Source organism: Trichechus manatus, unplaced genomic scaffold (assembly GCF_000243295.1).
Source record: "Trichechus manatus latirostris isolate Lorelei unplaced genomic scaffold, TriManLat1.0 scaffold00152, whole genome shotgun sequence".
NCBI lineage: Eukaryota > Metazoa > Chordata > Mammalia > Sirenia > Trichechidae > Trichechus > Trichechus manatus.
Window position 1 is genome coordinate 4026062 of NW_004444088.1, and position 27308 is coordinate 4053369.

Below are 27308 nucleotides of genomic sequence, written 5' to 3' on the forward strand. Positions count from 1 at the left end.
TCCCTACTGACGCTGAGCCACAGTCTCTGACATCTGTCACTAGCAGGCTACAGCATGCACAGCGCCCAGGCTAATTTGAATTGTGGCAGGAAGTACACTAGGAGCCGCCAGTGGGTGGTGCCAGGAAGCGTTATGTTACTCAAGATTCTCGGGATCCTGGGTCTGCCATGCAGTGCACCCCAAGCTCACCTGCTGCCATCCTGACCCACTTTGTACAAGGGTTGTCACTGGTCTCAGCCTGGTGGTATTCCAGCCTCCCAGGGGAACTAGTGCCCTGGGCTAAACTGCAGCTCACATGTCTGGCACCCTACTCAATGGCCGAATGCCCACCAACCTCCTTCCCTCGCAGAGTGGGTAAAAGCACATACTCTGACGCCCGGTTGCCTGGGTGGGAATCCAAGCTCCAACACTTTCTTTACCTCTTTGTGTTTCAGTTTCCTTATCCCTAAAAATGGGGATAATAGTAGTACTGACATCAAATATTTAATGTGAGAATTAACCGAGTGAGTGAATGTCAAGGCTTGCAACAGTGCTTGGCACATAGTAAATGCTATATAAAAGTTGACTATTATGATGTATTTAACGAGGTAGATTTCACTATGGATCTGACCAGATAGGACTATACTCAAGGAGTTATAAAGGTACCTCCTTGGCAAATGTTGGAGTGGTCCTTGAACAGCTCTGGAGACAGGAAGTCTTCCAGATGCTTCACCTAACTTGACCGTCTTATTCCTCTGCACCACGAAAGCAAGGGTCTGGTGACGAGGAACACAGAGACTGAGTGCTGCTTCTCACAGTCTGCATCTCAGGGAAGCTGGTGAAAGTCTCCAGCCTGGGGATTTTTGAAGTTTTCCTGAAAGAAATGAGATCCCACATTGAATCGCATAATCACCAAAAGGACTAACACTTGTGGTGGGCATGGGCGTGCACACCACTCGGACCTCTTCAAGAGAGCCTGCTGCCCACCTTCAGTTCCGAGGTGGCCCCCAAGGCCGTGCTTGCTGGGGCCTCCCATCAGTCACTTACTTCAGTGCAGTGCCAGAGCCAGGCCATTCTGCCGCCACTGGGTTCTTCTAGGGGGCAGTGTTGCTCAGAGCTCCCCAGCAGCTCGGGCTGACACTTTCTCAGAACCGGCCCATGTCATCCTTCCTTTCTCCTTTCTCACAGGCATCAGACCTGCAGGGCAGCTGCAGGCTCTCCCTGCCTTCTGGTGCTCCACCCACATTGCCCTCCACAGGTGTCTTCCCGGTAATTCTCTTGCACAGCCAATTCCATCATGGTGTCTGCTTCCTGGAGGGCTCATACGGACACAGCAGTTAGTAGTACCTCTCTGAACTTCAGAAGTTTTACCTTCCTACAAAGGAAAGCAGGTGCTTATTTCTGCTATGCTAGCAGACCCTTTCTAGAAATGACACACAGCACACAAAAGAACGACAGGTCGTACTTAAAAAAAAAAAAAAACGCCTTTTTTCCTCCATATTTTTGTAATTATTTTAATTAGATTATTTTCCCATCAAGTTTCAAATCCAGACTATAGTCGGTATGCTTGTTAATTCCTTATTATAAACTCATGGGTTCATTTCAAGTCTGTGGAAAGGCACTTTCCTAAGCCTCCTAATGATTAAGGAAAAAACGAAAGGAGACAGAGGTTACTGCGGTGCTGTTGACTAATAGTGGCTGATTTGCATGTGAAATATTTACAACCTCATAATAGCATAGCATTGATACATCGAATGGGTAATTCCAGCATAGTTTAATCGATGTGCCATTACACTAAGTGCCCCTGTAATCTGACGCCGCACTAGTGTGACGAACAGTGAAAAATCACCAACAGGTGGAAATTGCTATTTATACCTCATGGCTACACAGTTGTTTTCAGTGATGCTGTTTACATTAAATATCACTTTCAACATCCTAGGTTTATAAGCCGTTTATATTGTTTTTAAAAGAAATGTGAAATAATAGTCTTGATGCTTTGCCTTCCCTGCGCTGTAGACTGCACTTGGCCTGAGCCTAAGCCCTGCTGGGCATTGCTAACCTGTATTCATCCACCTGTTCTTACAGGAAACTGGATATGCCCTGGCCGGTCGCCACCCGCCGTGTTACTGATCTGTTGTTATGCCCAGCAGTAACCTGTGCATTGTGTTTCTGACTGTATCAGATTCGTCTGCTTGTTCCTTTGCAGAAGTCACGTTGCTTTCTGAAGTCTTGTGCACAGAGTATAGGAGGCTGAATCTGTAATCGTTCAGCCTTTGGATGTTAAATAAACAGGTTTGATTTCGTAGTGCTTATGTTTGTTGTTGGGAGCCCTGGTGGCCCCTTGGTTAAGAGCTCAGCTGCTGACCAAAAGGTTGACAGTTCAAGTCCACCATCTGCGCCTTGGAAGCCCTATAAGGTTCTACTCTGCGCTATAGGGTCGTTCTGAGTCATAATCAACTCGACGGCAATAGGTTTGGTTTTTTGGTTTGATATGTTTGTTGTTATGAACAAATTTAAAGAATGATACCTACACTGAAGATCCAGATTGATTTGTTGTCACATAATAGCTGTTTGAATTGATGGAAACTTACATCAGTAACGTGGTTAAAATATAAATGAAAGAATCCAGGAAGCGAAAGTTTAGTAACGTTGGGTATGTATGAGAATCGCCCAGAGAGCAATACAGAATGCCCAACTCTTCCCAAGGATCTGGACGTTCCAAGTGCCTCGTATAGATTGTTGACAAGTTGTGGGGCAAGGAATTCGGCCTAAAGCAATACTTGGCACATAGTAGGTATTATTAAATTGAGGCCGGCTTGAATTATATTAATAGTAGATTATCCCCAATAAAAGGTAACTCCACGATACACACCTTAGGAAAGAGAACCACTGTCTGGCTCACTGACCTGAGACAGCTGACTTAACATGAGGATACACTGGTTCACTTCTAGCCTGTGAAAGTAAAGAAAAATATTAGAATAAACCCAAACATCGTGTTGGGCCATATGAAATTGCCGCTTTTGCAGATTAAAAAAAAATGAGTGAATATCAGTAATTTCATATGGCTCAACCAAACAGCATAAAACAGGTATTGGTATAGGGGTTGGAGTTGGGCATATGAGTTGAATTAAAATGTTAATAATTCTAAATATTTTAAGCATGTTAGAAGAATTGTATTTAAAGAAAACCCACAGAGAATCCTTTTGAAAGCAAAACGCTGCTTTGTAATATGAATAAATATGAATAATTGGCCTGTAATTTAATCCATTTTTTGTCAGCTTGATTTTTGTTATATTCTCATTAATATGAAATAACCCATATGTATAAAAGGGATTATTTTCATTATAAGATAATTTTTAATGTGTTTATTGTTAGGTGCCATCGAGTCAGTTCCAGCTCATAGTGACCCTACAGGACAGAGTAGACCTGCCCATAGGGTTTCCAAGGAGCGACTCGGGCTCTTAACCACTACGCAGCCAGGGGTCCGTGTTGCTGCTGCTGTTGTTTTTGTAGTTCAGGAAAAATAAAACGGGAAATTAAAATGAGTTACATTTAATTTATACATATATATATAATTATAAAGAACCACATGTATGCCCTAAATTAAAAACAACAGACTGTTATGAAAACAACATTAATGTGTGGTATGAACACCCCATTGGGCCACTGGACTAGAGCAGGCCGGACTGACTTAGAAAGTTACCACAGTGTTGTCATTTGTAAAATGGCACAGTAATATCAACCTTCTTGTGGCATCTTAAAGTATCCTATTTAAAGTATGTAGCATCATAAATGCTCAATAAATATTAAGCTGCATTATTAGAAAGAAGACGTAGTTTTTTATATATAATTTTATTTATCGTTGTTGAGAATATACACAGCAAAACAGACGCCAGTTCAACAGTTTCTGCGTGTACCGTTTAGTGACATGGATTACTTTCTTCGAGTTGTACAACCATTGTCACCCTCCTTTTCTGAGTTGTTCCTCCCCCATTAAAAATTCACTGTCCCCCAAGGTTCCTATCTAACCTTTTGAGTTGTTGTTGTCAATTTGATCCCATATAGTTCTTAAAAGAGCATAATGCTCAAGGCAGACATTTTTTACTAGCTAAGCTAGTATTCTTTGGTTTTAAGAATATTTCAGGGTATATTTTTGGTTTAAAGTTTAAAGATTATCTCAGGGCAACAGTTCCAGGGGTTCGTCCAACCTTCATGGCTCCAGGAAGTCTGTAGTCCATGAGAATTTGAAATCCTATTCTGCATTTTCCCCCTTTTGATCAGGATTCTTCTATGGAATCTTTGATCAAAACATTCAGTAATGGTAGCCAGGCACCATCCAGTTCTTCTGGTCTCATATCAAAGGAGGCAGTTGTTCATGGAGACCATCAACCACACGTTCCATATCCAACTCTTATTCCTGACCCTCCTTCTTCCTCTGTTGTTCCAGGCTTATAGAGACCAATTGTTGTGCCTTGGATGGCCACTTGTAAGACCCCAGGCAGAACATGCAATTATCTGAATTGCTGTATTTTTTTTTTTTTAAAGCCAAATCCAGAATTTAAGCAGCTTATTAGCTGCCATCGAGTTAGCTCCAACTCACAGTGACTTTACGTGTAAAAGAACAAAACGTTGTCTGGTCCTGTGCCATCCTCACGACCATTTGTATGTTTGAGTCTGTTGTGGTGGTGATTGTTGTCAGCCCTCTCACTGAAGGTTTGTTGATCCTCCACTTACAAAGAATGATGTCGTTTTCTAGCGATTGGTCTTTGCTGATGATGTGTCCAAAATAAGCATTTCAGAGTCTCACCATCCTTGCTTCTAAGGAACTTCCTGGTTGTATTTCTTCTATAACTGATTTGTTTGTTCTTTTGGCAGTCCACAATACATTCAGTATTGTTCGCCCACACTACAGTTCGAATGCATCAATTCTTCTTTTCTGTTTTCCTTGTTCATTAAGTGGTTTGCCGTTGCGTCTAGTCGATTCTGACCGCATGTGATAGAGCAGAACTGCCCCCACAGGGTTTCCTAAGCTGTAAATCTTTATGGAAGCAGACTGCCATATCTTTTCTCCCACGGAGCAGCTGGTAGGTTTGAACTGCTGACCTTTGGGTTAGCAGCCAAGCTCTTAACCATATTAAGTGGTTTAAAGGGGATTAATTCAGTCTACATCACTTACCAGCTTGGCCCCCTCATCACAGCATAAAACAGTGGAGGCATCCGTCCTGACATGGATGTATCCAGAAGTGGCTAAGATCTGCAGGCAGGTCCCAGACAGGTTGGACATGAAATAAGCCAAAATTAAAAGATAAAAAGATACAGTAAAAAGTTCCAAATTCCGTTGCAGCCTAGAGCATGTGAGAGAATTAACCCACCTGACCCGAATCTGACAGTTCTCCTCTGCCCGACTTGAGAGGTGAGCAGGGCCCTCCCTTCAGATGTTTGCAATAGACTGCACTAATGGCCTCTGTAGCTCTTTATCCGGGGGCAAGGCATCTCCCCTTCTTGCTCCTGAGAAACACCTGTTAGGGGTGGCTGGTTTGGGACCAAAAGGGAAAACAGATACAACTGTAACTCCTCACCCATGTTTGGGTCTGTTGCCAACATAATAATGTTACTGTTGCAGGTAAGAGACTCAGCAGGAAAGAATTTCTTTAACTTTTTTTTTTTTTTTTTTTTTAATCTAGGGAGAAAATATCTTATTTTTCTTACACTGGCAAAGCAGAAAACACTGAATTTGTTTTCTCCAACAAATCCTTATGAAATAACTATTATCACCATAAAATGTAGCTGGCAGTTCTTCATATTATTGAGGTTTAAAATGGATTTGAGGGCTCCAAGCAGTGACATAATTAACCCCACCAATAAGTCTGGAATGATCTGACTTGGACAGCAATGTAGGAGTGAGAGATGCAATTTTGATTACAGTTTTCTCCTTGAGGGTAACTGTGAACATTTATCAGGCAGACTGTTAAGCTACACACTCCCTAAATGACACAGAGCACATCAGCCCCATTAGCCTGGGCTCACTGCCCCTGCAGTCAGACCACATTGCTCCCCAAGACTCTGGGACTGACTGGCAGACAGCCTGGACAGACAGTCGCCTGGCCAGATGCAGCCCAGACATTTCGATGACCTCGCTTTGGCTGTTGCTGGGCAGTAGGCAGATGCTTAGCAGGGTAGAGAGAAGCAAGGACTTTGCCGTCCCAGACAGCCAGGAAGAAGAAAGAGGCTCGCTACCCCTGGGCAAAAGCCAAGGTCCAGGCTACAGTCACCCCCACTCCCTTCATCTCCTACCCCCTGCACAGAGAAACACATACACTCACAGAGACGTGTGCACAGACACAGACGCACACAGGAGCCCTGGTGGTACGATGTGTAAGCACTCTGTTGCTAACCGAAAGAAAGGTTGGTAGTTCAAACCTGCCCAGCAGCTCCACAGGGGAAGAGACCTGGCCATCTGCTCCCATAAAGATTACAGCCTACTCTCACACGGGATCGCTATGAGTTGGAATTGACTCGACGGCACGCAGCAATAGAAACAGAGACCCGGACACACATGGAGATAGACACACACACAAACACTCACACAGATGTGTGCAGACACACTCACCCAGATGTGTGCACAGACACAAACACACACAGATGTGTGCAGACACACCCAGATGTGTGCACAGATACAAACACACGGATGTGTGCACAGATACAGAGACAGACACACTATCAAAAGCACTTAACGAATGTGGCGTGTTCCCCTTTGGTCTTTTTCCTCACGTACAGCCTAAGTAGCTGCCCCAGAAGAGGGCGCTCACGTGCGCACGCTGGGCTTGGCGTTGAAGAGATTTAAGGCCCTCCCGAGACTCCCGGGAGAGTATGTTGGCTGTAATCAAAAGCTCCAAACCTACAAAGCGAAAAGGCCATCTAGGGATATTGACAATTCTTCCCTGAGCTGTGCTTCTCAGCCTGCTCACATCAAGAAATCCATCTAATCACACACAATTGTTTTCAGGGGATTTGAAACTTATTATTTAATAATGTTGTTATTGCTGACATTCTAGAGTTCAGTGACCAGTCTGTGAGCCTTTGTGAATAGAGAAGAATTTCCACAGACACTGGAACAAAATCAATTTTGCATGGGCAGGCCAACATTTTTTAAGGCCAGTAAAAAAATACTCATGTGCATGATTTATTTAATCGCTGACTTTTTGAGGAATTGGTTCCCACAAGGGGAACTGAAGAAGCTGCCAAGCCTAATAAGCTGAGGCCGCGAGAGCAGAGAACCACTGCAGGAGAAGCTGTTCAGATTTGCTTTCTGTTCTTCCCCTGCCACCTTCATTATTTAATGCTTATCTGTCCAAAAAACATTCACGAAGAACTTACCCTAAGCAAGGTTTTGTGCTAGACCTGGGAATACAGAGATGAGGACCCAGACCTGGGAGACCAGGGGGAGACAAGGGGGGCCCATAAGCAATCCAAACAGCAGAGTAGAGGCGGGGGACACAGATGGGAGGGTGTCGGGAAGCTTCCCATGAGCAAGACTGAGCTGACTATGGAAGGATGAGTCAGAGTAGGTCAGGTGGGAAGAGGAGGAAGCTGTCCAAGCATGGGGTAGAGTCGGCACAAAGGTATGTAGTTCCTGGATGGTGAAAATGGTTAGCATGCTTGGCTGCTAACTGAAAGGTTGGGGTCCACCCAGAGGCACCTCAGAAGAAAGGCCTGGCACTCTACTTCCAAAAAATCAGCCATTGGAAACCCTGAGGAGCACAGTTCTATTCTGACATACGGGGTCGCCATGAGTTGGAGTGGATCCACAGAAACTGGTGGTGGAGGGGAGAAGTGTGTCTTCTGATGCAGAATCGCCACAGTCAGGAGAGCCACAGGGCAGTGTCCTTGTGCTGAAATGGGGGTGAGGTGGGCAGGCATCAGATCCAGGAGGCCAGGTGTTTCCTGCAGAGGAGTTTGAACCTTATCCTGAAGGCAATGAGGAACCACCCAAGAATGCGTGGTTCCATTTCCCCACTGCTCTTTCCTCAGCCTTCCACTCTTGTGCTAATCCCCTGCGTCTCTGGGGCTTGTTCCGCTTCTACCCATTCTTGACGCTGTTCGCATCCTGGTCTCTCTCACCCTCTGGTAAAGGCTTGAGCTATCCCAGCAGTTTTCTTCTCCACATCTCGAGTTCTGCCACTGTCCTGGGTGACATCAGTGACCATCCAGTAGCCAGCCTCCCCATCTGTGGTCCAGTGATCACCTCTACTGCTGCGGCCACACCTTGCCCCTTGCCATCTCCCAGACTTCTTCTGTGTATGAAATCCGGATCTCCAGTATCCCTCTCCTGCTCATAACTTTTTGTCCTTCCAGCTCTTTTACTTCTACTACACCTGTTTCTTGGAGCCCTGGTGGCATAGTGGTTAAGAGTTCAGCTGCTAACCAAAAGGTCGGCGGTTCAAATCTACCAGCCGCTCCTTGGAAACCCTATGGGGAAGTTCTACCCTGTCCTGTAGGGTCGCTAGGAGTCTTGATAGACTCTACGGCAACGGGTTTGGTTTTCTTTGGCTTACACCTGTTTCTTGACCTCATCAGGATCTCTAATTTGTTCCCCCATCTTTCAGGCCCCTCTAGCCTTCACTTGCTTCCTAATCTAGCCAAGAACCTACTACTGTCTCTCCAAACATTTTTCACCACTACTTTCTGCTTTCTTGTGCTCTTATTCATTGAACCCACCTGGTGGACCCAGCGTGGTATTAGTCCAGCAGTCGGCCCTCACATGCTCCCAGGCTTCTGGGCACAGCCATCAGACTTCCCTCCATGCCCGTCATTCACTACAGCATCAAGGTTTCCAGCCCCAGCTGAGCCCTCACTGCTGCCTGAAAGACCTGGTGTCCCACTCAGTTTTCTCTCCCATTACCTGTGACAGTGATTTCAGCCCTTCAGTACTCCAAAGTCCCCTTACCCACCCCTCACAGAGAAACGTATCTGCTTCTGAGGAAAAAATAAGAGCAGAGACCTCCAGAAAGAGACATCATCACAGAACCCATATGTACAGATATGCCTGCACCCAGGCCATGTTGTTCTTCACTCCAGTTATAGGGGATAGTTGTTCCCTCTTTTGTCTAAAGTTAATTCCATCGGAGCCCAGGATTCTACTCCCTGCTGCCTCTGTAAGGACTGCATCCATTTATTAGCTCTTCTCTCCTGTCTCTTCAGCCTCTTCATCTCTGCCTGCTCTTCGCTGTCAGCATTAAATATGCTAGAGTTCCTTTCAGGTCCCTGGATGGCGCAAATGGTTTGAGCTCATCTGCTGACTTAAAGGTTGGCGGTTCAGACTCACCCAGTGGCACTGCAGAAGAAAGGCCTGGCAATCTGCTCCCTTAAAGGTTACAGCCAAGAAAACCCCATGGAGCAATTCTACTCTGTCACACATGAGCTCACCATGAGGTGGAATCAACTTGATGGCAACGTGTTTGGTTTTGGTTAGAGTTCCTTTCATGTGAGAAAAAAAACCAGCAAGAACACTCTAACTCCCTCAGAGGAACTAGACTCTCCTTCCCTTCATGGCCAAGCTTCTTTAGAGTTGTTTACACTCACTGCCTCCAGTGTCTTATCTCCTGGTTCCCATTCACTGCTCAACCCACAGTAGTCCAGCTTCCATTCCTGCTAATGTCTCTGCCAACTTCTTTGTTGCTAATTCCGGTAAACCCTGTCTGTCCTTACCTGGCTTCATCTCTCGACTTCCTTTGATGCTGTTAACCTGACCCTTCTTAAAAATTCTGTCTGTATTCTATAACCACTCTCAGGTCTCTGCCCCTAACTTCTGATCATTCCTGCTTAGTGTACTGAAGTTTAGGTGGGGAGAAAAACGTAAGCATATTAGTAAACTGAGAAGGAAATGCTAGTGGAAACAGGAGAGAGGTAGGGCAAGGTCTTATTGGAGGAGGATGAAGATAGCATAGGTGGAGGCAGTAGCTTCAGAGAGGAAAAGCAACACTTTTAACACACCTCTGAGAATGAAGAGGGGAGGAAAGTGTGAGGAAGTCCAGGCCCAGAGGCCTCAGTTTTTTCCATGAAGTAACAGGTAGGAGTATGTCATGTTTGGGTTGGCAAGAGTTGAGTCTTGAAGAGAAAGGTGAAGACACAGAATAATTCTGGAAGGAAATGAGAGAGGATGCTGACCAGGGACAAGGTGAAGGACAGGTGAGGATGGATCCAGTGAGCACTCTCTTGATGTTTTCTGTGAGCACTTGGCTGCCCATGAGGCAGAGAGTAAGGAGCAGCCAGGAGGATTCAACAGGGTTTGGTTCTTCTGGGTGCAGGGAGGGAAAGGCTCGGAGGGCTGGGGATTTCAGGATGCTGGAAAGAAGAATGCTGGAAAGAAGAATCCAGGTGACCACCCAGGACTTTCCTGACTGACAGGGAAGAAGTAGCAGCAAGCTGGTGGCCTGTTAGAAAAGGAGGGTTTAAGAGACTGGCTGTGTCTGGAAGATGGACAAGCAGGAGCAGCAAAGTGAGCTACTGTGAGAGCTAGAACAAGAAGGGACCTCACAGTTAGGGTAGAGCAGCAACAGGTCATGGCCCAAACTCGGGTTTGTTCTTGTTGTATTGTTGCTTTTAATTTATATTATGGGAATTTCAAATATACTCAAAAGTAGAAAGAACTGTCTAATGAATTTCTCCATACTCATCACCTAGCTTCAGCAATTGTCAACATTTCGCCCATTTTATTTCATCTCATCACCCCCAACTCACACTTTTGGAGTTGGGGGCATTGAAGGCTGTAGTTTATTAAAACAAATTCCAGTTTTCATATTATTTTCACCTCTGAATACTTTCTGTAAAATCCAGAGTTTAAGAATAGTTCACTGAAACAAATCTGGGTAAACTTACCTATGTTGTCGTTAGACGCCGTGGAGTTGGTTCTGACTCATATGGCCCCTACACAGGACAGAACGTAACACCGCCTGGAACAGTAATAACGTTGTTAGTTGTCGCTGAATCAATTCTGACTCAGAGTGACCCCATGTTTGCAGAGTAGAGCTGGTCCACAGGATTTTCAAGGCTGTGACCTTTTAGAAGCAGATCACCAGGACTGTCTTCTGAGGCACTGCTGGGTTGGTTCCATCCACCAACCTTCTGCCTAGTAGTCGAGTACTTAATCCTTTGTGCCACTCAAGGACTCAACGATAATTACCATTTATTGAGTGTTTAGTATATGCCAGATATCTTACATATATTATCTCCTGTAATTTCTCCCAAACCCTATGAGGAAGGTGGTATTATCTTTCCCATTTACAGATGAGGTATATGAAGCTTTACAAGGCTGTGAGATTTGCCTGAAATCATTCCACTGGTAAATGGTGGTGCTGGAGATTAAACCAGTCTACTGACTGCAATGCCTTTCCTCTCAAGTTCATCACTGCTGAACATTGTTGGGGCTAAGAGAACGGAAATTATAAAAAGTTAGGATGTCAGATGCTTTTGATCCATCTCCTAGGACCATAATTCCAGGTAGGATAAAAATAAAATTGTAATCCATGTGCCAAAATATTTGATGAGTATGAGGGTAGGGGATTACAGATGGAACGATGGAGTTGATGCCTAAAAACAGAAAGATAGCAGTGTAACTGCATGGTCTGAGCCTCAAAGAAGCAGGAGTTCTGTTTGTTTTACGGTGGTAAAAATATATAAGCAAAACATTTCCCATGGCAACATTCTTTTATGAGTGCAATTCAGTGACATTAATTACCTTCCCATGTTGTACAACCATCACCACCAAGCATCTTCAGATTTTTCTGTTACCCTTAACAGAAACTCAGTGCCCCTTGAGCATTAACGCCCCCTTTCTCTCTCCCTCCCACCCCTGGTAACCACTGATAAACTTTGGTCTCTATGCATTTGCCTATTCTAGATATTTCATACAGGTGGGCTCATACAATCTTTGTCCTTTTGTGACTGACTGATTTCACTCCGCATAATGTTTTCAAGGTTCACCCATAGTGTAGCATGTATCACTACTTCCTTTCTCTTTATGGCTGAGTAATATTCCATTGTATGTATGTACCACATCTGTCTGCTGAGGGACATTTGTTTCCATCTCTTGGCTATTGTGAATAATGGTGCAGTCAACACTGATGTACAAAGTATCTGTTTGCATTCCTGCTTTCAGTTCTTTTGGGTATATGCCTTGGTGTGGAATTGTTGAATCGTGATAATTCTACATTTAACTTTTTGAGGAACTGCCAAACTGTTTTCCACAGTGGCTACACCATTTTACAGTCCGACCAGCAATGCATGAGGGTTCCAATTTCTCCATATCCTCACCAACACTTGTTATTTTCTGTTTTTCTGATGATAGCCATCCTAGCGGGGGTGAAGCGGTCACTTAGTGTGGTTTTGATTTGCATTTCCCTAATGATGTTGAACATCTTTTCATGGGCTAATTGGCCACTTGTATATCTTCGTTGATAAAATGTCTGTTCAAGTCCTTCACCCATTTTTTTGATTGGGTTGTTTGCCTTTCTGTGGTTGAATTGTGGTGTTGTTAGTTGCTGTCGAATTGGTTCTGACTCATGGCGACCACACGTACAACAGAACGAAATGTTGCCCAGTCCTCTGCCATCTTCATGATCATTGATCGGTATGCTTACATCTCCCATTACAGCCACTGTATATTTTGAGTGTCTTCCAATCTAGGGAGCTCATCTTCCAGCACTATATTGGACAATATTGTGTTGTGACCCGTAGGATTTTCACTGGCTAATTTTTGGAAGTAGATTTGCAGGCCTTTCTTCCCAGTCTGTCTTAATCTGGAAGCTCTGACCAGATCTGTCCACCATGGGAAACCCTGCTGGTATTTGAAATATTGGTGGTGTAGCTTCCAGCATCATAGCAACATGCAGGCCACCACAGTGTGACAAAGTGACAATGGGTGGTGGTAACTATTTTTATATTCTGGTTATTAAACCCTTATCCAATACATGATTCCCAAATATTTTCGTCCATCCTGTATGTTATCTCTTCACAATGTTGATAAAATCCTTTGATGAAGTCCAGTCTTCCGTTGCTCGTTTCTTTTGGTATCATATCCAGGAATCCATTGTCAAAAACTAGATCCCAAAGCATTACCCCAATGTTTTCTTCTAAGAGTTTTATGATTTTAGTTCTTTACATTTAAGTCTTTGATCCATTTTAAGTTAATTTTCATATATGGTATGAGGTGGGTCCAGTTTCATTCTTTTGCAGATGGAAATCCAGTTGTCCTATTTACTGAAGAGACTATTCTTTCCCCATGGAATGGACTTAGCGCCCTTGTTGAAGTCAGTTGACCACAGATGTATGGGTTTATTTCTGGACTCTCAATTCTATTCCATTGAGGACCAGGAGTTTTGGCATGAGGGTAAAGAGGAATGGTCTCCTTGGGGAAGCAAGGAAAAGGCCAAGACCCCCCACCTGACCTCAGTGAGGGTGTCAGGGTGAGTCACTCCAGTGAGAGGAGGAGTGACCCTCAGGGAGAGCTGGGGACAGTAAACGGGGAGAAGGACTTGTGAAAGTAGGAAGAGCAACAGAGTCTGGGAGAGAAGTCAGTGGGAGGGTCCAGGAGCAGCAGAACAGTGAGTGGGAAAAAGAGGGGCAGGATTGAATGTCTTTCCAGGCAAAGTGTGGTCCACGGGCCAGGGCTAGCCTGCAAAGTCTTTGTCACCAGTCCACGATGAGCTAGGTCCAGAAATTGAAAGCATGAAGTTTAGAAATGTGCATAGCAATTTGACATTGCTGCAACATTCACTGGCCATTTTTATTGTATTTGTACAACAGATTGGAAATTTCATAAAAATGATCCTTTTCCACAGGTTGTTTGAGAGGGACTGGCCTGTGTTACTCTATGAAAAAGGGTCTGTTTGCTCTCATTTTTCCATCTGGGTTGCCTTGTTTGATCACGTACACTAGATACTTTATTGCAAGAGGCAGTTTCCCTAATATTCCTTATAGCCTTAAAAGAAACAGTAGCTAAAATTAAATTAGAAGAGTTAACACAACTTTTGCTATAGGATTCCTTTAAAAGGGAAATCAAGCTTTTGTGCTTAGTTACATGTAACAGTTACTGAATCCAGTTTTCCAAACTCCTAGTAAAAGCTCTTCCAGAATTCCAGGACTGAGAATTGTTACTGTGGTCTTCCTAGTGGACTTTTTATTTTCAGACTTTATTCCTTGTTTTAAGATTAGCACAGTCTTAAAAGCGACTGAACTTGGTCTGGACCGCAGATTTCTATAGTTGCTAAGGAACTGGATTAGTGCTTATCTAAGGAATGTGTTTTTCACTTTTAGTTCCATTTGTTACTACAGCACTTTAATTGCAGGTAAATGTCTTTTATGACTTTCTGGGGTGTAAAATATTTCTTAGCTGGTGGGGGTAGCCGGGGCGGGGGGGACCATGGTTGTATGCCCCCTCCAGGCCCAGGACGATCAGGCAAGAAGTGACTCAAAAGAAGAAAAAGGCTTCCTGCAGCCCAAACAACAGCTGGCCTTGTAAGCACCAGCCCCGGCTGAGCGCTCAGGGCCAGGCCAGCCTCTCCATGCAAGAGACGCAGGCCTGGGAGCTGTGTCGCTGAACCTGCTCCCGCGCCGATGATTGCCTCTTCATGTCCCAGATGATGTCATCCTGCAGCCTGCTGTAGCAGTCATCCAGCAATCAATTCCTCAAATAAAAGATCGGTTGTCAAACCCGAGAAACTCAGTCTCCACCCGGCAGCCAGCGAGAGCTTTTTGAAAGCAAATCTGATAGCATCACCCCAGCTTAACCCCACTCCGCTTGAAACACAGCAGTGCTTGCCCATGCCTTGACAATAAGGACTAAAAGCCGTACAGAACTTCTGAGGCCCTACCCGGGCTGTCTCCTCTCCCAGCTCACGAGGTTCAGCCCTTCAGTTCCTTTTGAAGACGCGCCTTTTCCTGGGCTCTTCCGCTGCCTAGAAGCTTTCCCATCCCCTCAGCTAGGAAGTGCCTATTCTTGCTTCCAACCACAACACCGTTCTCCCTTTAGCAGGGAGTGAGTAGGTAGGTCCTCATCAAATCACATAACACTCTTTCCTAGCATGTATCACTTACGTCATCTTACGTTCCTTGTGTGTGTTGGAATAAGGTCTGGTTCTCCATTAGACTGGAGTCCCTGGGTCGTGCAGACAGTTAACAAGCTCAGCTCTTAACCAAAAGATGGGAGTCCACCCAGAAGCACCTCAGAAGAAAGGCCTGGTGATCAACTTCTGAAAAAAATCACCCATCGAAAGCCTAGGGAGCACGGTTCCACACACAGTGAGTCGCCATGAGTTGGAACCGAGTCGATGGTAGCTAGCGACTCCACTAGACTAAAGCTCAGGAGGGCAGAGCTCCACTAAATTTTCTTTGAGACTGTACACTATTCTGTGTCTAGCGTAGCCCCGGGCACATAGCAGGTACTCCAAGAGTGAGTATTGAAAGCAGAAACTCAAACATGAAAGTCCAAAGGGTGCTCTAGGCTTTGGCTCTTTGTGAATACACCTATTCCTCACTTATTGACTATCTCGTTGTCCAACATTTCACATTTATGACAATACTAAAAAATCTGCTATTTTGCGCATTAACGACGTATGTCTGGCAGTAATGAACTCCGAGGCGCCAGGTGAGAGTAACACTGACTGTGATGGTTTAGGTTATGTGCCAACCTGGCTGGGCTGTGATGTTCAGTGGTTTGGCAGTTATGTAATGATGTCGTCATCCTCCATTTTCACATAATGCCAATGTTTGCATAACAACCTGGTCTTTGGAACCTACTATGTCGATTAATTGAGGAGGGGGTGTAGTCCTAACAACCCGTGCTGTAATGAGCTGTATCTTTGTTAAAGCACTAACTTAAAGCTCCAGTGAGTGAGCCAGCAGCTGCTTCTCTGTGTGCCCGTGCCGCCTCTTACCAACTAACTTTCAGGAAGTTATAATAATAGTTTTGCTTTTTATGAAAAAATAACCAAAAAAAAAAGGAAAGGAAAGGAAATGCAACTAGTGCTCGTGCTGAGAGGAACAAGTGAAGTTGTCTAATACGTTTCTGTGAGAGACACGTGTTATCAGCGGAGTCACGAGTTGGAAGGTTAATAGCTAACATCCATGGAAACCTCACTGTGGGCAAGACTCTGTTGGTTTTCACATACATTTTCTCATTTAACCCTTTCATGACCCAATTATTTTTTCTTTTTAATTTTCTATTGGTACAATGGGTTTTTGGAGCCCTGGTGGCACAGGGGTGAAGAGCTATGGGCTGCTAACCAAAAAGTTGGCGGTTCGAATCCACCAGCTGCTTCTTGGAAACCCTATGGGACAGTTCTACTCTGTCCTCTAGGGTCTCTGTGAGTTGGAATTGGCTCGACGGCAACGGGTTTTATGTGTTTTCAGTAATGGAGGGCATGCTGAATCAGAGCGTGTCTGAATTTTTGGTAGGTAATATGTTTTTTGTTTTATGCCTCATTCCACAAGTGATAGCCTTGGAGTCCAGTGGTAGATATAGGTACCACCTGTGAACACAAGTTCTATCCCTAGAATCCAAAGGTACCTATGTGTACCAAATAAAAAATCTTCAAAATTCATGCATTTCCTACCAAAAATTCAATGATTTAGTACCACCACCTCATACAATACCCGGTAAAAACAGTAATTTGCAGCATACACCTGTCTTTTCTCCATTTCAAACTGTTATATGGGGCCCTGCCTGCTGACAGCACATGCTGTCAGTGGGGACAGTAGCTTCCCAATGAACCCCAGAGGTACAGAGTAAGTGGTGGCTGTATATACCTCCGGTCCTGAAAAGGTTATTAATCCTCTCAACAAACCTATGTTTATCCTCCTCTTATAGATGAGGAAACAGAGACTCAGAGAGGTTAAGTAATTTATTCAAGGTCAGCTAGTAAATGGCAGAGCATGGATTTACCCTTACCACCCCTCCCAGAGAGAAGTCCATAACCCATCCTTAGCAAACATCACAGAGGTTCTGTACTCACAGACTGAATAGTATCTGTTCATACAGGGATAGTTGTCTCAGTCTAATATTTTGCATTTGAATTGAGACTTGACTACAAAAATAACTGTATACTCTGCCTTTACTTTCTCCCCTTTTCCATTACATTTTCCACTTTGACACATTTCTAAAATACAGAGTAAATCACCTCTTTCTCCCCTTTTCCATTACATTTTCCACTTTGACACATTCCTAAAATACAGAGTAAATCACCTCTTTCCCAGGTTCATGAATGTTCAGTGGCTTCTCTGACAAACCACTTGGCCTGGCACACAGGACTCTGTGATCTGGCCTAGACTCTGTCCACCCGCATTTCCCAATACCTTTTTCCATATAAGACTCCTGAGCAATTTCCTAGCAAGCCAAGGACTTGGATTCTCCCATCTTGAAATCCTCTGTATCCATCCAAGCCAAATCAACTTGAGGGCCCAGTCACATACAGAGTGTATAAAGTGATAAACCAACAATTACTATTACCATATTTGTATGCAAATAACGTGCACCTTCTGCTTTTGTTTGCCAACTGCGCCCTCACCCTGCAAGGTATAAGCCCACTATGCTAATTTTTTTACAGCAACTAGTAAAAAATAATTGGCATAGCAGTGCTTACAAAAATACATCGCAGGGGGAGAGCACGGTTGGCAAACAAATGTAGAAGGTGCGGGTTATTTGCGTAAGAATACAGCATTTATGAAGTAATTCTAAGTATGATCAAGTTCTGTAATACTCACGCAGGTCTGGAAAGAAAGACTGATTGGAAAGGATCTTAGCCTTTTGCAAACACATGATTGATAAAGTTTTCCACGGTAACTTCAAATTCAATTTCAAATTAAGAGAGATCACTTAATATCACTTTTGTTTAATTCTCAACAACTCTAAACCTACCAGAAGGCCTTTGCAGCAGTTTCCACCAAGTGTAGCAGATTCTACTTTGTGTATCATCTCTTCATGTTTAATTATAAGGATCTGAATTTGCAGCACCAATTAATCAGTAATTAAGAAATTAAGCAAAGATAAAAACAAAAACACAACTCAGCACAAGTCTGTATCATCTGGTAATGGTTCATGTAGCACAATAAAAGTACTCCCTGAGAAACATAGGTTATTAACTGAGTTATGAGCAATGTATTCTTTTGTGGTGGTTGTTAGTGACCTGTAATGCCAATGGGAAACTTAAAGGAAATCCAAATATGAAAGCACTCTGATTATATGACTGTTTATTCCTCTTTTCAAAGCCCCTTGAGACCAAGATATAGAAGAAAAAGGCATGATTGTATAGCAAGTCCCTCTAGGAATCAGGGCTGGGCGTGGGGAGACATTCTCCATACAAAGTCATGCCATTTCCCTTTGCCAGGTACATGGGCGTCTTATCTTGGTTCTTAAACTTTTTGTTAATAAGAGAAACAGAAGACGGTCAGCTCCTGCAATCCAACCTTGGAAGAAATGACGGAAGTGGCCTGCTCAGGTGTGCCCCCAACTGGTGTGGAATGATCCTGGCAGCTGGGCACTGGGGAGGGCAAACAGCCAGAGGAACTCCTAGGCCCCACAAGGTCTTTCTTTTTCTCTTTACCCAAGTCTATATAGCAAGCATTTCTCCTTCGAGGGCCCCACATTACTCCTTCCCCCTGTGACCATGACTACATGGGGCGAGTTAGCCATCAAGGTGCTTTAAATTCTTTGCCTGGTGCTATTTCAAGGGGCACTGTTTCTGTAAGAAACAGCCATCACCTTAGTAAGTACTGGGATCTTGCACATTGTGGATACTGTAAAATCCTTATACAGTATGCCAAAGGAAAGAGTAGTTTTCCCCCTAAGTATATGAAATTGTCTTGAAAACGTCTACAGAGTTATAGGAGTGCTTTTAATTGCCAGAATCTGAAAAAAATAATTTGTCTTTTGATGGAATAATTTGCTGAGAAAGAGCATAAGGTGCTTTGAGGAGAATTATAGAAGAGAATTTCAAAGATTCCCATCTTTTGGTACCTTGGATAGAAAGAGTAAACTTTGCTTGGCAGTGGTGTGATATTTTCTCTGGCAGAGACATGGCTAAAAATCAGCATCATGGTAGACAATGGAGCCCTAACTTGTAGTAAGTTTTGTAACTTTGTGGTGAACTTAACTGAGCAGTCCCCAAAATCTTGGGCACTGTTTGATCTTTCTCCCGTCTAGGAATCTCTTTTCCACTGTGTTGCGAAGTGATGCTGTGAAGTTTGATGAATCTCTAAGAGTTCGTTGCTTTTTCAGCACGCATTTGTCAAAGAGACAGTTCATTTGTGGGTACGGCTTCTTAATCCCCTGTTGTGCTTCTTCAACTCTTTCCTAATTTGAGAGTGTTCATCTCTCGGTAGGTGGCACCGTTTTTATGATGTCACTGTACTACACACATTTTTTGCCTCTCAATTTCAACTTGAAATAAGCTCAAACAAGCTGACTCCAGTTCACAATCATCGTTATCATTATGAATCTTTATTCTAGCTAAAATTCGTGAACTAGAGCAACCCCTTCATCTCGATGAGCGCTTACCCGTGGTTCTTCACTTTAACAAGATGGTAACTACTATGACCTATCTTTCACCTGTTATGGTGGGATGAAAAAAGGGGGCCCTGCAATTTAAACACCCCTAATTACATTTCTTCTCCAGTCTCTCCCAAACTCAGAAAATGGCTCCTACTTCCTGCTCGAGCCACAGATCTGGGCATCATCCTTGATTTCTCCTGTTTGCTCATCTCCCACACCCAGTGCATCAGCCAGGCCTGCCAGTTCATTTTCCACTGGCCCCACTCTAGCACGAGCCACCGTTTGTCTGGATTCCCTGCTTATGATCTCCTTTCCCTGAAACCTATTCTCCATGTAGCAGCTCCGGTAATTGTTTAAAAATATCATGTCACGAGGCCTGCTTACATCTTCCACTGACTTCTTGTTTTCCTGACAATAAAGCCCCCATTGTTACAGGACCCCATATGACCAGCTCTGCATCCCTCTCCACTTCTCACACTTTTCGGCCTGTTCTTCACAAATCCCAAGCTCCTTCCTGCTGCCCTGCCTTTACCGTGCTGTTTCTTCTGCTTGGAATGTTTTTTTCTGGCTCATCGTGACTGAGGCCACCTCTCTCTCCACGTGTCAGCTCAATGTCATCTCCTCAGAGAAACTTTTCCTGGCCACCTTAAGAGCAGTCCACTCAAGAGTCCCTATTACGTCCACTGGTTTGTGCCCTTAATGGCACTTGTCACTATCAAATTATTATGTTCCTTTTTGTTTACTGATAACTGTGCGCCTTTCTCCGTTAGGCTATAAGGTCCACGAAGGCAGGAACCTTGTTGGGGAGAGTGCTGACACATTGTCGAAAATGCAACCAACGTCATGGAGCACTTTATGTACAAACTATCTAATGGGAAACTAACGTGCTCTATAAACTTTCACCTAAAGCACACTAAAAATTTATTTAAAAAAAAAAAAGAAGAAACCTTATCTATGTTAACCACCTTATGTCTAGAACAGAGTGTAGCCCGTTAGTACACTCTCAATAGTTTGCTATATGAATGAAATGTTACATGAATGAATCTTTCTCTTCCTAATGCTGTATGACTTTGACCATATCACTTAACCTCTTTGGCGTCAGCTTCCTCACCTATAAATAAGGTAGAGCTAACAAAATCTTGGATTTTCATGGGGAAAAGTTAAAGAAGTAAACATATGCGGTAGCATGTGGCGCATTGCTTGGCCCACGGTAGATGCAGAGCGAGCATAGTTAACACTGCCCTTCCTGTTCTGTAGGAAATCTGCAGAAGAACTGGACATGGACAAGGTAACAGCAGCAATGGTATTAACCAGCTTGTCAACCAGCCCTTTGGTTCGAAGTCCTCCTGTGCGGCCAAATGGTAAGCATGCGTGTGGGCCTGTCTTTGAGAGCTCTCATTCCTGTCAAACACAATGACTGTTTCATCCTTGTCCATTAACAAGAAGCAAGGGGAAACGTGGAAGAAGTAGAAACCCCAGAGCTATCAGCCTCCTCCCAGAGATCCCACTGTAGCTCATTCATACATCCATCCATTCACATTTCTTGAGCTCCATCACATATTTCCTGCTTTTCCAGAATGCATCTCTGCAGTCAGATACCTCTAATGGACTTATTTTCCCTAGCATTATTTCTGTTTGACTGGGGAGGTAAGAAGAGATCAAAAGAACTCAGAAGATTAACTTTTTTAAATGTTTTTAAAAAACAATATCCCAGACTTCTTAATCGAATAGAATGTTTTAGTCCATTCATTCATTCAATGGTATATTCATTTGCTATATTCGTCAAGTACCATTCTAGATTGTTTGAATACATCAGTGAGAAACATTGCCCCAGGTAGGGTGTAATCTCTTTGGAGAAGAAGACTGTTAACTCTATTAATGGCTAACATTCACTGAACACTTGCTGTGTGTCAGGCACTATCTTGCTCTACCGTGTAATCCTCACAACATCTCTCTGAGGTGTTATTATCACTGTTTTACAGATAGGGAAACTGAAGCACATAGGGACTAACTGGCTTGGGAATGGCAGAGCTGAAATTCTACTCCATATCCCTCTGATTCCAGATCCACTCTCTTAATCATGATATAATACTGCCTCATAAAATTCAATATGGTAAATCAGGAGGACAAGGAGTAGGAGATGAAGTCAGAGAGACTAGCCGGAGATCTATCCTGAGGGGCTCTATGTGCCTGACTAGACATTTCAGCTTTATTCTATGAGAGAGTTATTATAGTAATTTCAGTACTATCAAGTCATGTTCAGGTTTATAAGCAAACAACAACAACCAAAAAAAAAACGGATGGGTAGCCTGAACCATGGTGGTCACAGTGGGAATGAGGAGCACATATTTGACAAGTGTGAAGAAGGTAGGATAAACAGGACTTGGAAATGGACTTAGAGGGTGTGTCAAGGATAACTTCAGGCAGTTGGTGTGCTTCAGTGAGGAGGGACCATTCACTATGACAGGGAACAGAGGTAGAGGACCAGACCCATTGGTGAATGTTTAGGGCAGGAGTTGGGGTTGCTGAAGAAGGCCATAAATAGATTGTTTGTACTATATTTAGTAGCCATTGCCTGAGGATCATTCAAGGGACAATGCCTGGTGAGATTTGAGTGCAGCCTGAGAAAGGGATATAGGCTGTTGGTACAGAATAGGAACACAACATTTTGAAGCCATGGAGAAGGTGAGATCGCCCTGAGAGAGTTATGTAGATGCAGAGTGAGAAGGGAAGAGGGCTGAAGAAGAGCCTGAGACGTGACTGGAGAGACAGAGGAAAAACAGGAGTGTGGCGTCTCAGAAGCCAAGGGGAAGATCTGCTGCTTCAGAAGGTTGGTTGTGAAAAGGATTAGAAGGTGCCCACTAAATTCCACATCAAGAACACGGTCACTGGAGGCTTTAGCAGGAACATTCACAGAGCAGTACTCACTGTAATGTACTTTACTGAGACTACTTGATTCCCAACCAGTGCACCTCATGCACAGCCAACACCCATCAGTCAGTGGAGGCTTGTGTGTGGCTTTGATGCTGAACAGGTTTCAGTGGAGCTTCCAAATTAAGATGTAATAGGAAGAAAGGCCAAATCAGCCAATGAAAACCCTATGGATCACAACAGTCTGATCCACAACCAATCATGGGAGTGGCACAGGACTGGGCCGTGTTTCATCCTGTTGTGCATGGGGGACCATGAGTTGGGGGGCTGACTCTACAGCAGCTGACAGCACCATCCACCTGAATGAAACTTACCAGTAGTAGAAAACCTTCCCTCTAAAGTCAGCATAGTCAATTATGAAACTGAGCTGTGGCTGAAACACAGTTCAACTGTAAGCATGAGGTGTGAAATTTGTTTACTATCCAATGAAAACATCCTCTAATCCATCTAATCCAGTTGTAAGTGGGGAAAAATGATCAGGGTGAAGGGTGTTGGGAATTCAAATCAATATTATAAATCAATAGTGCCCATCATGATGAGTCACCCCAAGCTGGAGTGACACCACCTCTGTAGAAGGGACTAGATAAGATGCTCTTGAGATGAGCCTTATTTAATGACCTGACATCCCTTCTGGGGGCCACTCAGCAAACAGATATCCTGATTCATCTTTCTCAGTTTGCAAGATCTGCTAAAGAAGGAAGCTAGTAGAAACAAAAATGTGAAGGCACCCCCAGAACCTATTTCAGGAAAAAAAGAATTGCAGAATTCCATGGAATCCTCAGAGGAAAGAAAGTATATTTCAAATGTAATCATTGTTTTTAACCATTTTTTTTTAAATTGAGAACATTGTTAATGTTCCCTTGTATTGAAAGGTTAAAATTAAAATAAGCCTTTCTGCTTCTTCAATACAAACTTTTTTAGACAATAACTCAGTGTTTGTTTATGGTTAAAAAAAATAATGACTCAACTAATAACTAATAATCCCAAATTGTTTGATATGGCTCATTTAGTCTGAAACAAGAAACAAATGCTTAGTTTTATAATGAAGGCATTCTATTTTTTAGGAAGAAACGATTTTTCTCCAGAATTATTATACATCAGGGAATTTACAGCAACTGTTCTGACCCTTTTGTGTGTTTGAAAAGGATCATTCTGTCAGGATACAAGTCTGCCAAGGGGCTGAGATTCCAGCAGTGCCTGTCCGCATCGTTGGCAATTCCTTGTTTAAGACAAGGAGAGGCCGCCCCCTAAGGAATTAAATGAATTGGTCCTGACTTTCTTCTGAAAAACTCATTTCTCTATCACTTTGTCCTTTTGATTAAATAGTATTTCTAAAGGAAGTGTCATTCACAAGCCAGTAAGAACGTTAACTTTTGGCACTGACCTGAAGTGATGTCAGGAAGTAATCGTTGTTAGTTCTCAAATTAAATTCCGTTCCTCGTAGTTAACATGATTACAGATCTAGCACCATGAGCTTTATTTACAAGTGCGTGTTGAGGTGTAGCCCCCAGGGCCTGCCAAGTGGGCTCGTCATAGCAGCTAATATCACGCAAGCTTCACATTAGACTTCTTTAAAGTCGTGTTGTATTGAATGGAACTTTCTTGTTTACAGTAGGCAACTTCAGGTCCGGGAGTGCAGTGGTCTTCTGTGTAGGCTGCAGGGAGTGAGGGGCTCATTTGGTGGTGTTGATGCTGAGAGGGCAGGAGCCTGCCTAAATCACTAGTATTTGATGCTCATTGCTTTAATGAGATGGGTAACTTACTTCTGCTATTTCAGTTTACAACCTCACTCTTCTGACTGAACCTTTTACTTGACATAGTTGAAGAATATGCTGGGAATCCGTAATTAGGTGAAATCCGTAATTAGGTGAAGGTAATCAGGAAGTTTTACTGTGAATGCTAGCCTACCGTTCATCTTTACTACTAATTACATATTCGTTAACAGCATTTTTTTAATGAGGCATTTGGGGACTTTTTTTTTTCCCTCCTTGTAGTTAGAATATAGTTTTCATATATTCAAAATGCACATAAATATGGAAGAGAAATTACCCCAAAAGAAAGTAGGATTAATACAAGTGCTAATTAAGATTGGGCATCTTGAAAGGTAAAGCAAATCGTCAGTGATTAAAAGACCCCTGAAGACATTCTGACTGGAGCAAAGATCTCCCCACCTTAGCAAACATTTCATGATGTTTGACATAAGTAGAAAGGTAAATTATTAGTAATTATTTCCAATAAATTCTTATCTGATCCCAGCTTTGCAGGAGTGAAAGGAGGATGTCTACAACTCAAGGCCAGCGTTGGCTGAAGGAAAGAGGGCAATTGGGAGATCAGGGCTGGGGTCCAGATGCCCTAGGGTGACTTCCTAGTCACAGGCCTTGGGCAGGTCACTTCCAGGTGCCTCAGCGTTCTCATCTGTGACGCAGTGATGATCCTTACTCTGAGAGACAGATTTGTGAGGACCCATGAGATAGTCTGTGTGAATGAGCTTCGTAAAACGTAAACCACACACAATAAGCAACATGGTGAATGGCTTTATCTAGGTAACTATCCAGAAATTATTATTTTTCTTAGATTCTTAAATCTTAGACTTTTTCTGTAAATGTATATTCAAAGGATCACAAGCCCCATGGGAAGTTGCTTTAAAAACAATTAAAATAAGGGAAGGGAGAATTCTGTGACAAGACACCTTGGGAGAACCCTGCAGTCAGTACACCAACAGTTCCCCACATTTAGGAACAGATTGCTATTTTTTTTCCTATAATCTCCACTCACATCCCAAGGCACTAGACTTAAACATACCTCAGAAAAGTCTTTCTTAGAAAAACGTAAGGTATCATGTGGTTAAAATAACTCGATGTTTATAAACTATAGTGCAACTCTTTTTAAGCATAAATGGAATAAAAACTTACATAGCCAGCTGTTGCAAATTACCGAGTAGGCTGCAGGTGCTTTGACAAGAGTAAGTTTCCCACTGTGAATCGTCCTTGGCTCACATAAGAGGTCCCAGTACTGACGCTGTGTTTGTGCTGATGAACAGAGGGCCTCAGTGGATCCTGGAAGGAAGGAGGTGGTGTGCCTTCCAGCACCAGCAGCAGCGGCTTCTGGAGCTGGAGTGCCCCCAGCGACCAATCCAACCCATCCACGCCATCCCCGCCGCTCTCGGCCGACAGCTTCAAACCCTTCCGCACCCAGGCTCAGCCAGACGACGGCATCGACGAGTCAGAGGCCAGCAACCTTCTCTTTGATGAGCCCATTCCCAGGAAAAGAAAGGTTTGTCAGACACACCATTTTCTATTTTCAGTTATGTGAACGTGCTTTCTGTTCCCCTGTGAAGGGTCAGTCTGAGTTTAGGGCTCACAGCCCTCTAACCTGTACCCCATTCTGATAAACAGAAATAGCTTAGTTCTCATAGCTTAGTTCTCCTTTGATATGCTTTGAAATTTCAAAATGAATTCCATCACCAAAAACAAAAATGATTAAGATATTGATAATGTTTCTTCAAAGTACACATGCTGCATCCTCTGGTTATAAGTCACTGCATTGGTGCAAAGGGTTGATAATATAAGGTCACCTAGCAGTTCCCAGTATTTGGAAGTTAGAAAATTAGACTACTGGACTACTGGCTGGGTTTTTGGTCATTAACTCAGTCTCTTAGTGGGACTTAACTTTTCTCATATGTAAAATGTAATTAATATTTTTTTTTCTGCTTCAGTCTGCCCTGAAGGCTTGTTGGGAAGAATATTTTGTATCTCATTTTTATAAAACCAGATGTGAAATAATACATAAAAGCAGACATATAAACACATGTACCTACATACCAAAAAATACTAAATAAAAGTGAAAAAGGAGATCTAATTAATTTAAAAAATTAATTGATTACATTTTTATCTACCTGTCACAGCAGTCCTGAACAGTAAGTCTTATTTTCCTGTCTTCAGAGGAGGAAACTGAGGGTCAGAGAGATGATACATTTAACTAAACCACGTCACGGAGGTTAGAAAGGTCCAGAACCCCTATTCAAACGTACATCTGCCACCTAACCCTCATGTTCTTTTCACTCTCTTCAAGTATGTCATGGATTGAATTATGTCCCCCTAAAATATCTGTCAACTTGGCTAGGTCATGATTCCCTGTGTTGTTTGACTATCTACCATTTTGTCATCTGTTGTGATTTTCCTATTTGTTTTAAATCTTAACTACTATGATGTTGATGAGATCTACAAGACAAGATTAGATGTGTCTTAAGCAGTCTCTTTTGAGATATCAAAGAAAGAAGTGAGCAAAGAGACATGGGGACCTTATACCACCAAGAAAGCAGCACCAGGAGCAGGTCCTTTGGACCTGGGGTTCCTGCATGGAGAAGCTCCTAGACGAGGGGAAGATTGATGACAAGGACCTTCCTCCAGAGCTGACAAGAAAGAAAGCCTTCCCCTGGAGTTGATGCCCTGAATTTGGACTTCTACCCTACCAGACAGTGAGAAAATAAATTTCTCTTTGTTAAAGCCATCCACTTGTGGTATTTCCATTATAACTGCACTAGATAACTAAAACAAAGTACGTTTAAATTATTATGTTCACTCATAACTTTTTTCAAAAGTATTTCTACTTCAAAGAATAAAGCTGTGTGACTGCTGTATCTTGAAAACATTTTAACATCATTTGAAAGTCACTGTGTAAATATGAAACTGTTATTTATTGTTTTAATCTTGGTGTAGGTAGCTTCATTATTAATGACTATTAACAAACAAAAACCCAAAGCAAAACCCTGAGGACTGCAATGCATCATTTTTCCTCAATTCATTTCAAAGAGGAAAACAAAGAGATGGCATTGATCCAACATCTTCCCTCCCAG

General features: G+C 43.2%; 1 protein-coding gene across 1 annotated transcript in view; it reads left to right on the forward strand.

The window, feature by feature from the left end:
* The window catches only part of ZNF704 (zinc finger protein 704), a 275117-nt gene that overhangs the window by 189234 nt on the left and 58575 nt on the right, over positions 1–27308 (forward strand). Inside the window, exons 3-4 of the mRNA XM_023740302.1 lie at positions 20780–20883; positions 25494–25726. Of these exons, the coding sequence (XP_023596070.1) occupies positions 20780–20883; positions 25494–25726 (337 nt within the window). The remainder of the gene's footprint in view (positions 1–20779; positions 20884–25493; positions 25727–27308) is intronic.